The 12,374-nt window shown below is 40.5% G+C and overlaps 2 protein-coding genes across 2 annotated transcripts in view; both read right to left on the bottom strand.

Moving 5' to 3' along the window:
• LOC102197099 (cAMP-specific 3',5'-cyclic phosphodiesterase 4D-like) overlaps positions 1–5,375 on the bottom strand; it is a 105,514-nt gene extending 100,139 nt beyond the window's left edge. Inside the window, exon 1 of the mRNA XM_005730216.2 lies at positions 5,219–5,375. The gene's annotated coding sequence lies outside the window, so the exon portion shown is untranslated. The remainder of the gene's footprint in view (positions 1–5,218) is intronic.
• Positions 5,376–7,853: 2,478 nt separating this feature from the next.
• cist1 (colon, intestine and stomach enriched 1) overlaps positions 7,854–12,374 on the bottom strand; it is a 6,582-nt gene continuing 2,061 nt past the window's right edge. The window contains exons 3-5 of the mRNA XM_005730214.2: positions 12,081–12,374; positions 10,203–10,366; positions 7,854–8,737 (exon numbers count right to left, since the gene is read on the bottom strand). Coding sequence (XP_005730271.1) covers positions 8,693–8,737; positions 10,203–10,366; positions 12,081–12,374 — 503 coding nt within the window. The 3' untranslated portion in view covers positions 7,854–8,692. The remainder of the gene's footprint in view (positions 8,738–10,202; positions 10,367–12,080) is intronic.

Below are 12,374 nucleotides of genomic sequence, written 5' to 3'. Positions count from 1 at the left end.
ATAGATAGATAGATAGATAGATAGATAGATAGATAGATAGATAGATAGTGTTATTGCAATACTGCAATACTCTGCATACTGCAAAAAGTAAAAGAAATTGTGACTAAAGTACTGTGACAATATTGTGTCATGGGGTGCCTTTAATTTTTCCATCATCTCCCATTGCACTTCACATTTCCAGCAATGTCAGACAAAATGCTCCACCAGCGTGTTCCTTTTTAGCCCAACCTGGACCTTTGCTTCAGTGAACAGCTCTCCTGTCCACAAGGCGCTGTCCTTTCCTTCCTCAGATGTGTATGCACCTTTAGCAATCCTATAAAACATGCATACACACCTGAGGTTTCTGAGCCAGAGACGTGGAATTAGTTATTAGACTGAGCAGCATTACAAAGGCAGCCGTGCTTACGTGCAAACAAACTGTGCTCAGCATATTAATCATTAATCTAAACAGGAAACTCTTCTGAGACACACATGTACTATCAGAGTTTGTGGGTTTTGTACAGACAATAGTATGATAGTTTCAATTTAAACTTAATTAAAAAGGTGAAAGTGCATGATGTCTAAAGTTTCAGTGATGCTGGCTTTTCTGTTTGTTAGACAGGAGTAATTCTGTGAAGTGTGCTGTGTGTAAAGCTACAAGTAATAAAGCAGCAGGTATGACTGTTAACAAAAACATAAAATGTAGGTGCATTCAGTTTAGAGAAAGCACAACTACACTGATGTGGGTGAAATTCAGACCTATCCCTATCTGTTCTGATACATCCATTATTTTCTACTTATCCACAGTCATGCTGCAGGGAAATCCAGAGATCTCTCTCCCCACCACACCTTCCACTTCCCCCCGAGGGAGGCCAGATGAGAAATATAACCACTACAAGGCATTCTGGTTCTACCCCAGGGTCTCTTCTCAGAGTGCCAGGAACACCTCCAAAAACAGGCAACCAGGAATCATCCCATCCAGATGCCGGAAAAAGCTCAACTTAGAAAGCCGGAATGAAATGGAGCTGGTTGACCATGCCTGGAGCCAGGCCTCTTTCCCTGAAAGACACCACCCACAGGGGCAGGCACTGGGGTCATTAGCAACATGAGCAAGGCAGTAGGGGTCTGGGCATGTGGACTAGTTCTGGGGATGTGATCTTCGTTTTGATGTACACCAGAACTTGTTTATGGGCCTTTTTCACACATCACAGTAAGAAAGGTTGAATCCCATTTAACCGCATCAGTTTTAGGGTGCTGATATGACCGAAGCCACCTCGTTACTGAATAAAACAGAGCCACTATTACCAGAAATAAGATGGCCCGATCAAACTGAGCTGCGTCGTCCATGTAGCACACCTCATTACCCTCAAACAATAGACCAAACACGACTTCTCAATTTGAGCTGCAAATTTTCCCTGTGACGTGTGCGCCCGCTAAATCCACCCCTTCGTCATCCCTGCATCCACCTGCTGTATCTGAGGGTATTTTTTACACCATCATAACCACAAATATGATAGATGAGGAAAGTGTGGAGATCCAGTTAAAATTTCTATAGAGGGGAAGCCATCACCCAGAGATAGCACAACACAATAAAGTGAGCGTGTGCGTGTCGTTAGGGCACATCTCAAGGTTTAAAAGGCAGCAGTTTGCAATGAAAATGCATCTTGGAAGAGATCGTTAAATGCCCAACCCCACCTCCAATGTATAGATTCCTATATAGTCAATATATTTTTTAATTGCACCGATGATTCAACCAAGAGCGCTGCAGAGGTGCCTCTGTGTGAGTCATGAAGTCCTACCTACTGGAAAAAGGAAAATGAATGGGAGTTTTATGCTCAGAATAGCTGCTTCCACTTTACAACTGCATGACAAATGAAGATGTGTGCTGTGAAAAAGGCCTGCTATTGAGAATCATTGAAGATAGACGCTGTGACAGAAGGATTCTCATCTCAAATTGTAACACCAAGTGGATCTTTCCAAATTTTTAAATCTTTGGAGAGCTCACTGTGATGCTGCAGTCTTTATTTGCTTTTGCCTATAAGGTAAAAAGGACCTTCTTGAGACCTGAAAACCCTCTGTCCTTTGAAGCGCACCCCAACAGGGGGGTTTTTCTTCTTCTTTTTTTGATGTTCTGGTTTCAAGATGCTTTTTGGTAGAGTGCAGAAACAATTCTTCAAAGGTCTGTCTATTTGTGGCAATCTGTCGCTTCTTGAAATAATGTCAGGTGGCTTTTTTACTTGACAGGAGATGACTTTCAGCTCAGAGGATGATGGGTTTCTCAGGCACAAATCTCTTGTGAATCCTTACTTGGGAACACCCTGACCCCAAGTAAGGTGTAAGCTACCAACTTTCTAAAAAGCAGGGCTCCCTGACAAAACTACTTAATAGAACCATGAATAGCATTTTAGTTATGTGTGCAATTGTCTGCAATGGCTATTTAGAATGTGTGCTGGAAGATGGGTCTGTTTATAAGCATAGCTGGCAGAATATCAGAGCCCTAATGACTATTTAATAAGTGCTTCATTAAATGCAGGCGTGGTAGGAAGGTTAAACCACTTAAAGACGCTGAAAAGTGATTCCAGACCTTTGCATCGGTGCACTCCACTGAGTTGATGGTCCAGGATTGCCACATATGGCTGACCCAATTGAAGCTGGGTGACGGCTGACGATTACCCGTCACTATTTTTGTCAAACTGTGGGGTTTGGCCAAGGAGTAAGGTGATCATCTTTCTCTGCAAACATCAGTTAGACTGGAAGCGACGCCACACTTAAGGTAGAAGTGCAACAAGTTGCAACTTCTGTCTGCTATCAGGAAAAGTGAGCATAACAAGATCGAGTGTTACGCTTTTTACCCAGTGCAATCATGCATAAAAATATTGCGCACATTTCTCCGTTCGCTTAAGTAAACCCAGCATCAACAGCTCTCATTTTACACTACTTTGCGACGCAGCCTTGCAAAAGATCGCACGTTGCACGTTAGTTGAACTCCCCACTCTTGTACAGCACAGCATGTAATGATTAACTATAAGAGCGGCGGCACCTTCTTATACATCCTCCAATCTTGCTACCATAAAGTGAACACCCAAGGCGTCTTCTGATGCTGGTATTTGTGGTGACGCACAGCAGATAGCAGACAGGCTTCTTTCAATCTAGGCTGATAAGACTTAGAAAAAGTCTGCGCAACAATCATGCATGACTTACAAACGGCGCTATATCCCAAATCAAGTGGTTGATCTAAAATGATTGAAAAATGACGCAAATAGATCCTCGCAATAAATGCGACATAGGTCAGAATCAAGTCATGACCGACGTAATTTGTAAGAATAGTAATTACATGAAAGAAACGCTGCTGATAAAAATTAAGACTGTAAATTAGTCAGATGTCAATAAATGGCACGGTGACTTTTTTCTCTCTCCAAAGCCTCCCCTTCTTCTTCTCACCATTGTCAATTCTAATAAAGTGACAAGACAAATCTCATTTTTCTGTCAAACAGAGTGAGTCATACAGTTTCAGGCACAAGCTTTGTGATTCTGCTCAGATGAGGAGAGCAGGAGACAGCAGGATTAGCAGTGTGGCAGGCTGCCATCTAATGGATGCAGAGAGAACGGTCTCCCTCGGGGGGCTGTGCCTCCAGTCGCACAGCCCCCTAACTTTAGGGTCCGTGATTCAGGAGTCCTTAAGCAAGACGCTGAACTCCAAGCTGCTCTGGATGACTCCAGGTGGCACGGATCATTCTGCATTTTCTTCCTTGTTTATCTTTGTTTCTCAAACTGATGACACTGCAGGATTTCAAAAGTTTCCCATGGCAAAAAAACGGGTCTGACCGAACAAGAAGAAAACTGCAGAATTATGTAACCCGTTTGTGTGAATGAAAGCTCTGGGACAGAGAAAAACTCTCTCACATGTCACACTGGGGAGACCTTATCACTCCTGTTAATGGGTTGATGGAGGGAGGCTGAGAGAATCACTGCTGACCCACCAAAAACTCACCCCATCTCAAACATTCTCACAGAAATGGGGAAAAATGGAAGCGCACACGCCTTTATTGTTAAAAATCGGTTTTGTAAAGGTAGAGCATTTGTTTTATGGTGTTTAAAAGGGAAACATAAAACATACTCCAGTAGAGTTAAACGCGGGAAACATGAGTTTCTCTAAATACTCAGATATTTAGAAAAGTAATTTCTGATCTGTCATTCCTAATCGGTAACAGCTGTATGTATCTGTATGAGCATTTTCTATAACAATAACCCCAGTCTGTTTCAGGAATGTAATTATATTAGTACTTACAGGAAGGCAAATGCTGCAAAGTGGTAAACAAAGTACAAGCAATACAGCAGAGAAATAACAAATCACCCACATTTGCAAGATCCAATTAGAAGCTTAAGGCAAAGACAAGTGTGCATGCTGAGACATGAAGATGTCGAGACCGCTTTCCTTGTAACTCGTGGCTTGGAAACTATGCGTTTGCTTGTGAGAAAACAAGTCAGAAAGAAAAGGGAGATAACGACAAGGTGATGATCAGGCGAGATAGTATTTCAGCTGTTGCTGTCAGTTTTTTGGGTGAAAGCAAGAGAGACAGAAAGAAGGAAAGGAAGATCTGTGTGAAAATGAGGAAGACGCTCTGAGTGTCTGTGCGGGGGTCACACAGAGAGAGTGAAGGAAGCAGATATGGAGGAAGGAAGGAGATAAAGGTAGAAGGAGGGAACATTCCTTGTGGCTTTGCTGGGGAAGATGAATTATTCAGAAAGTTTAACGCACACAGTTGAAACTACCCCTCGAACTGCTTAATAAATCCTGTCGTTCAAAGTATTATTGACATGTAATAGAGCAGAACTATACCACTACAACAGAATCTTATCACGATTACAAGGAAGAACATCCATGGAAACATTTATGGAGTAGACGGTTTTTTATGTTTGCTTTTGTTTGTTTGCTTTTTTTACACAATGACTATTATTAGAAGTAGGTGAGTGTGTTATATATGATCAGATGTGACGTTACTTTCTTTATGATCGCTCTGAAATCAATGCTGAGTATCTGGGCAGGGTTCTGATCGCCACCGCAAGAGTGTGAAAAGGAAACTGGTGCTCTTCTAAATGTCCTCTCTCATGAGAAAACTGTCAGCGCTGAAGTCTTTAACGTCGGGTTACTCCGTTAAAAAGCTGTTTAGGAGTTACCCATCTGAGCGCATCTGAGGTGCAGGTTAGTCTGGAAGTTAAAGTCTTATTTCACACTCACCGCAGCGACCCGCCGTCGTGTCTCGTCTCGTCTGCCTTTACAGTGAAGTACTGCTCGAACTTGCTCAGGTAACGCTACTGCATTTATCCATTTTTATTGCTGCAAATTAGTCACTTACTTTTAGACTTCAAACTCTGCTGCATGCAGAGGTCCGTGCCCTTCCGTCACTGCGACGTCAGCCAGCGGATCACATGGCAGGAAGCGAAGCCGCGAGACGTAAACAAGCTCACTACGCCGGCCACGAGGTCTGTGGCAGGCCAGCTTCACGCCCGGTGCAGCTGAGTGCACCTAGCTGGCTGCTGAAGCGCCTTTGTACCTTTTTACTATTCGATTGATCTGGCACGTACACCTGATTCCGTTTGTTTTGTTTATCTGTCATTTATTTAGGTCACTTAAACTTATCGGCGGTGATATGGTTCTGTTTTTTCCTCCACGTTTTTGGTTAAAACTACGTTTTATGGACTGTCAGTCTGCGCTCACCTTGCTAGTACTGGATCTTTTGCATTAACACGTGTTCATAATTCAGTTAATACGTGGCATAGATTTATTTAGATTTATGAATATTTAATAATGTGATGGAGTCATTCCTGTGAGATTTTTGGTCCGTATTGACACGAGAGCGTCACACACGGTTGCTGCAGAACTGTCGGCTGCACGATCAAACCCTGGAGATGACTGCGTGGGAAAATCCCTGCAGATCAGCAGTTTCTGAAATACTGGGACCAGCCCATCTGACACCAACCATGTTCAAAGTCACTTAAATCACTTTTTTTTAACCTCATTCTTATGCTTAGTTTGAACTTCTGCAGGTTGTCATGAGCATGTAAACATGCTTAAATGTTGCTGCCATGTGATTGGCTAAATAGATATTTGTGGGGTACCTTAAAAAGTGGCCAGTGAGTGTATGCTACAGACCATCAGCCATCGTTGTGAATTTGTCTATGTTTGAGTCCAGTATTGAAAAAAAGTGGAAGATTTTACAAGAAAAAGAACAAAGTTTTAAATACTTGCTTGCGTTAAGACTACTAAATTTGTTTTGCGTTCCTTTTGTGCCCCTTCTCAGAATATTAGAGGAAATTTCTTTTCACAAAGTAACTTCATCAGCAGATTTGCATCATTATAAGATCAAAGTTTAAGAGATGCTCAAATAGTTCTTTCCCTGATATGCCATCTGACCTGATTGCAGTGCTTTTTTCCCCATCCTTATCTCAGCATTAACAATAAAACAAGAGCAGTGCAGTGGTATCTGAGGAATTTTACGAGAGCGATCTTTTAGCCAGTCCTAATTTGCCCTGTTTGTTTCCTTGCACGAGTCGCACACATAGTCTTTTTTCACTGAGTGTGTCTTTCTATCTGGAATTTAAACCTCTCTTTTACTTTCCACTGTCATCTTGTGCAACTCTTTAGATCCAGAAAAGTTCAGTTACACTCATAAAAGGTCTTGTGCTTTAACCAAACAAGGCTTTCATGTTAATGCCTCACATCTGAGATTCCCGCAGCTTGTTTTTGTGTCTCTCTTAAAGGGTTAAAGGGTTTCCTCACAAAATATGAATCATTCACAGTTCTAATACAAACAAAACCGCTTGAGTGGTCACACTTTCATGTAGCCCATTTATATTTTCATTGGCAGGATGTCTTGGTAATGAGGTCCCAGTCACATTCTTATCCAGACGCTCATTTGGTTTAGCCTCAATCTCCAGTCCTCTTAAATAGTCATGGCCTTTTTGGGTAATCCTCACCTTCGAGCCCTGGAGATGTTTCTCTTTATCTTTGGAGTGTGAGTCATGTGTCTGAGGAGCTCTGGCATGTTGGTACATAGCTGAAGACAACAGTTAGTAGGTTAAAGGAAGTTGCTGGTGGGGTTTTCCAGATAACCGGCTGGGTAAAAGGTTTACGTAATCTTAACCTGAGGTAGCAACAAGGGACACATTACAGGAAAGTGAAAAACACCACATCAATGTTTTTATTTTCATTAAAACATCCCAATTATGTACTTGGTACACAGCATGTGATCGTCCCGATTTACAAAACACTGACTTATTAAATCATTTTGTTGAAATGGCAGGAAAGCATTCAAGTCAGTGCAAAATTGAGTGTAGGATAGCAGATTTGCCACACAGACTCAGTGTGACAGCATTTCATGAAAAAAGTTACTTTGAGCCACAATTAAAATGTCTAGAAATATGACTTTTATCATTTTTGTGCAGGCTAGCTCAGGGATATTAATTATTAAGGCATTTAAAGCAGAAAGGATCCAATTCTATATTTGAATCTGTTTATAAGCATAAGCAAATCTGTTTACATTTATCAAGATTAGCAAGACAAAGTAGAATTGCACGTGTTTTTGTTGGAAATGAGTCCCGAGATTTTCCTGAACCTGGAAACATTTCTGATGTGACTAATGTGAATGGCCTGATATTAATTTTAGAGTGAACATAGAAATAATTAGCGGTACCTGTTTTAGTGCATACAAATATACAAGTTTTTTTTTATATCAGTAATAAGAACATGAGCCTATTGTTTAGTGTTTTTAGCCATAAAGATTCTGTCAGTGGCCCCACAGTTTTTCTGATATTTCCAGTGCATAACACATTTATTAGACTACCTGCTATTAGAAAAACAAAAGAAAAATATTTTTGAAATATGCCAAAAAGCTCATTTAAAACAAGTTTTTTAATACCCACACTGAGGATGTCTGTAGGAAGTCAGAAATTAATCAAGCATGACGTTCAAGCAGTAATTGTTCTGTTCAGGAATGCAAGTAAGTAACTGTAATTTAATCAAATTTAATTAAATCATAAACTAATGATGCCTTTACTCTTTTTATTCTATTTTTATAACAGTAAATTTGAAAATAATGCCAACAATATTTATATTTTAGCATTAAAAATATGATCTTAATTTAAGAGCACACGTTTAACTATTACAGAATCATTAAAGAATGATTTTGGTAAGTACCAGAACTGTTAATTTATAACAGCTATGGCATAAACCTTACACTGGCCGGTGGTCTAAAACATGTGCTCAGCACTGTGACTTTTTGCGTCTGAGCTTTGCTTGCACAGAAGACCTCATACCCCACAATTCATACGTCATATATGCCACTCCAGATAAGATCACATTTGTACACTTGTGCATTCCAGTTATGACTTTGTTAAAGCGTTATGTAAAATCGAAATCTGCACTCTTATTAAATCACCAGTGTAATTCTGAGTTGTAGTGCTTACAAGATTATACATGTCACCAGTTTAGCAAGCGTTATGTATGAAGGTTTACCTTTCAGGCTGATTTTCAGATTTTACTATGGAGGAAGCGACAGTTGTAGTTAGCTGATTACACTTAATTAAAACCAAAATGAATTAAGCAGGTCAAAGGCATTGAATAAAGTGCTACGTAAAGACGAGCCTGATGATGTCAGAGTCGTTCGGCAGGTTGGACCCGTCCCGGGCCTTCGGCGTCCACAAGCGCATTCTGTCATTTCGAGTAGTGGGCGAACGGAGACTCCTCATTCACTTTGCCCTGAGAGTTCACAGAAAACAAACAACCCATTCACAGTTAACCAGCAGTTAGCGTGGTGATAAAGTGCCTGCACTGAATGTCCAGTACCTGCTTTACCATCTGAACTAAAGTACAATGTGTTCTGTTTTTTCTTTTTTCTTTTATCCGATTACAGTGAATGCCTGCATTCTTTTTCCCGTTCAGATTAACAATAGGTGAAGTCTTCGCTGTCCTGCTTTAGGCATATTAATGTAATTAACGTTAAGGACTGACAATCAGCTGACGGAGTCAAGCGTCTAAAAAAATCGTCTTTTTACCCGTTTTAAATGTTAAATTAGTGAATGTCAGAAGGGATTACCATGTGAAGATGAGGTTGAGAAACTCCTGGGAAGGGAAGCTTAAATGTTTCATACTTATCTTATTCTCTTTTCTCATAATGTCAGGAATAATCAAAAGGAAATTGCTAAGAATGTGTGAAGAAAAAATTGCTAAGAATGTGGTCATGGACATTATCTAGATCATATTATCCGATTTCTACAGGGGATTGTTTGTCATTTATTAACCCTGCAAGTTATCATTAAGTCCCGACCTGCTCATTTTGGAGGATCAGTTGTTTTTCAGCCCATGTTGTCGGATATGTAGCTCGTACGGTATAAAGTACACTCCAGCACAATGCCCAGTCATGCAGCAATAAAGATTTACACTCGTAGAACACCTTTTAAAGAACACTGGTCCGTACAGCGCTGCAGGTCTTGTTTTGCAGCGGTTACCAGAATAGCAGTATTTTATTCTATTTCACACATATTGACAGCCTCATTGTGGGTCATCTGAAAAGTCTTTGTGATATTGTCTCTGCACACTAGATACATACATGAACTTGTAAGTGCTCCGTAAGTGTGAGAGAGAATGTTTGCTTTTCAGAAATCTCATTCTTGATTAGACCCTTGCTGCTGAGTTTGAGATATGCCAACAGTTTAAAACTATCTGGCGACGCACTGATACGGCTCTAATGATAGCTTCTCTTGAGAAATAGTCACCACACTTTTCACACACAATCCACTCACACTTCCTGTTCGTGTAAATGAGAAACCACTGTCCTCATTACTAAGGAGACAGGAACAAGAAGAAGACGACATTTAATGCTGGGAAACTTTTACGTGTTACTCATGGTGGGGGGCTGACAGTTAACATCCCCGTGAAGCAAAATCCTGGAACGTGTTGGCCTTGCTCCAAATCCATGTTACGGGCAAATCCATGTTTTCTACGTGTTAACCAGCACCTGCCTCCCCCTGCTGGGATGAGTAACCTACAGCAGGCAGAGCCTCATACTGTTACTCATGAATTATATTCTTGAAACAATATTCAAGAAGTTTGTCATTTTGTGTGTTTCAGTGTGATTTTTAAGAGGTATACCAGACCTACAGTAAGATTAAGATTAGGATTCACCCTCTGCAACTGTGAATATCTGTCACGTTTTCTATCTCACCATCGGCATATCTTCGAGCCTCTCAAAATTGGATCTCGGCGATCGGATACATTTCACTGTGAGTACCACGAGAACGAGGGCGAGGACGATACAGAAGATGCAAATGATAGCGACTAGGCCGGGGTTTGACGCCAGGTCATCTTTTTCCCAGTCGGGTGAAAAACCTGAGGGGGGACAAACAGAGAAACGATGAGATAAACAAATGCAATATTTGCTGGACACAGCTGAAATTATACTAATGTAAGAAGAAATCATATTTGCTTTGCACAAGTCACACCATTGGTTTTATGCCTCATTTATTAATTGACTTAAACTGCCCAGGCAGTTGTTTGTCACTTATGGATATAGTTGTTTTTCTCATCACAATGCTTATCCAGTTTATCACAAGCCAGTATTCTTTGTGTTATTGTTCTTTTCAATAGATGCAGCCTTCCAAAAACGTATAATCATGATAACAGCTGAGAAGTCAGGGACCTCCGTGAGAAGTTCAGAGCCTTCCGTTAATCCTGCAGCACTGACCCTGTTCATGCCTCTGGATTAGCCATTTAACAACATAGACGAGATGAACTGCAATGACCGGAGGCAAATAAAGCAATGGTAAGTTCTTAAAGATTGTGGGACTTTAGTAGCCCTGAACTTTAGAAATTGTCAAATTTGGTTAAACTGCTTAAAAATGGCCTTCTCCTGTATGTTCTGCTTGAATAGACACCAGCAGGCTATCGTTGGCAGATCCAACACATAGGAATAGAAATGCATTTCACTGCAAATAGTTTAGTTTATTCGTTTTATCTTTATAGGCTTTGAGCTTTTTAGCTAATGGCTCTTTGAGAATCAAAGTGAGGCAGCAGTTTGCTGATTTCTGCCTTGTGACTTTCATATTAATCAGCCTAGTAGTTTAGATGCTTTCTCCCTGCTGAAGACAATAGACAAGAGGTTATTCATATTTAAGCTCTAATTTGGCAGTTTTTTTCCTTCTTTTTGTGTTTGTTTGTGTCCTAGATGGCCTGACTCAGCGGGTGGGGGTAAACGCTGTTTCTGAGTTTGCCTTCGCCCAAGCAGTGCGTGCAGAAATGTCTCCGCTACCCTTCAGAAAACATGGGTGGTGCAGGATGCCCGATATCCAGTTTGATCCCCGAGTAAACTAAAAAAAATAAGTGACCTGTATCCAATACATGTAACAAAGAAACTTTTTTAAAAATATAATAAATTACTTTGTAATTGATACAGAGATGTCATTTTTATTACATAATGCCAGATGCTTCATTTTATAGGGATATTATTATGGACATGACAAATTGTAAGTCAATGTCCAGCATTTTATGGGTTTCCTATTTGTGGATCATATACAATTGTCTTTTTTGCAGGTTTAAGTATTGCTGGTAATTTGCAGCGGTTTTTTATTAATACAAATACCTTTTAAGTACTGATTTTTAATCATGACTTTATTGTTTCAATAGTAACCAAGGGTGCAAAAGTGATGGAAAATCGACATCAGAGTTCAACAGTGATTCAATATCAGAATCTGAGATTGTTTCAATATTAGAAAAGGGTGCAAAAGTGACGTTGGGTCAACGTCAGATTTCAACGTTGATTCAATAGAAGCACCTGATATTGAACCAATGTTTAGTCAATGTCTCCTTGCTATCTGGGTCTTGTCATCAAAATTTCATTGAAACCTGAGAAGAAATCCACCATAACATGCAAATGAATTCAATCTTCTGTGCACGCAAAAGCATTTTGTTTGCTTTAGGTCATAAAGTGTGGCACTGCTATGTATAAATTTGTCTATCTGTATTGTTTCTCACTGTCCTTGAACCCCCAAAAGTGCATTAATTTCTTTTAAAATGGCAAAAAAGAGCAGACTGGATGTTTTTTGACCTGTGTCGGTTGTGTTCACAGTGGTGGTTGCAGTGATGTTTGGTGATGCTGATGCAGATGGGAGCGTTGTTTCAGTTGGTAAAGCTGTCTCATTTGATGTCTGGTTGTTTGCTGTGGTTTGAGGAGGTGGGCTGGGGGTGGTGTCGTCTGTCTGCAGCGTTTTTGGTGAAGCTGAAGTGATGACGGTCGTGGACTGCACTGTCGTTTCAGCTGTAGTTGGATGTGTTGTCGTTTCAGCTGTAGTTGGATGTGTTGTCGTTTCAGCTGTAGTTGGATGTGTTGTCGTTTCAGCTG

Source organism: Pundamilia nyererei, unplaced genomic scaffold (assembly GCF_000239375.1).
Source record: "Pundamilia nyererei isolate P.nyererei 1_Seehausen unplaced genomic scaffold, PunNye1.0 scaffold00036, whole genome shotgun sequence".
Lineage (NCBI taxonomy): Eukaryota > Metazoa > Chordata > Actinopteri > Cichliformes > Cichlidae > Pundamilia > Pundamilia nyererei.
The sequence above is the reverse complement of the archived record's forward strand: the minus strand, read 5'-3'. Positions and strand labels throughout refer to the sequence as shown.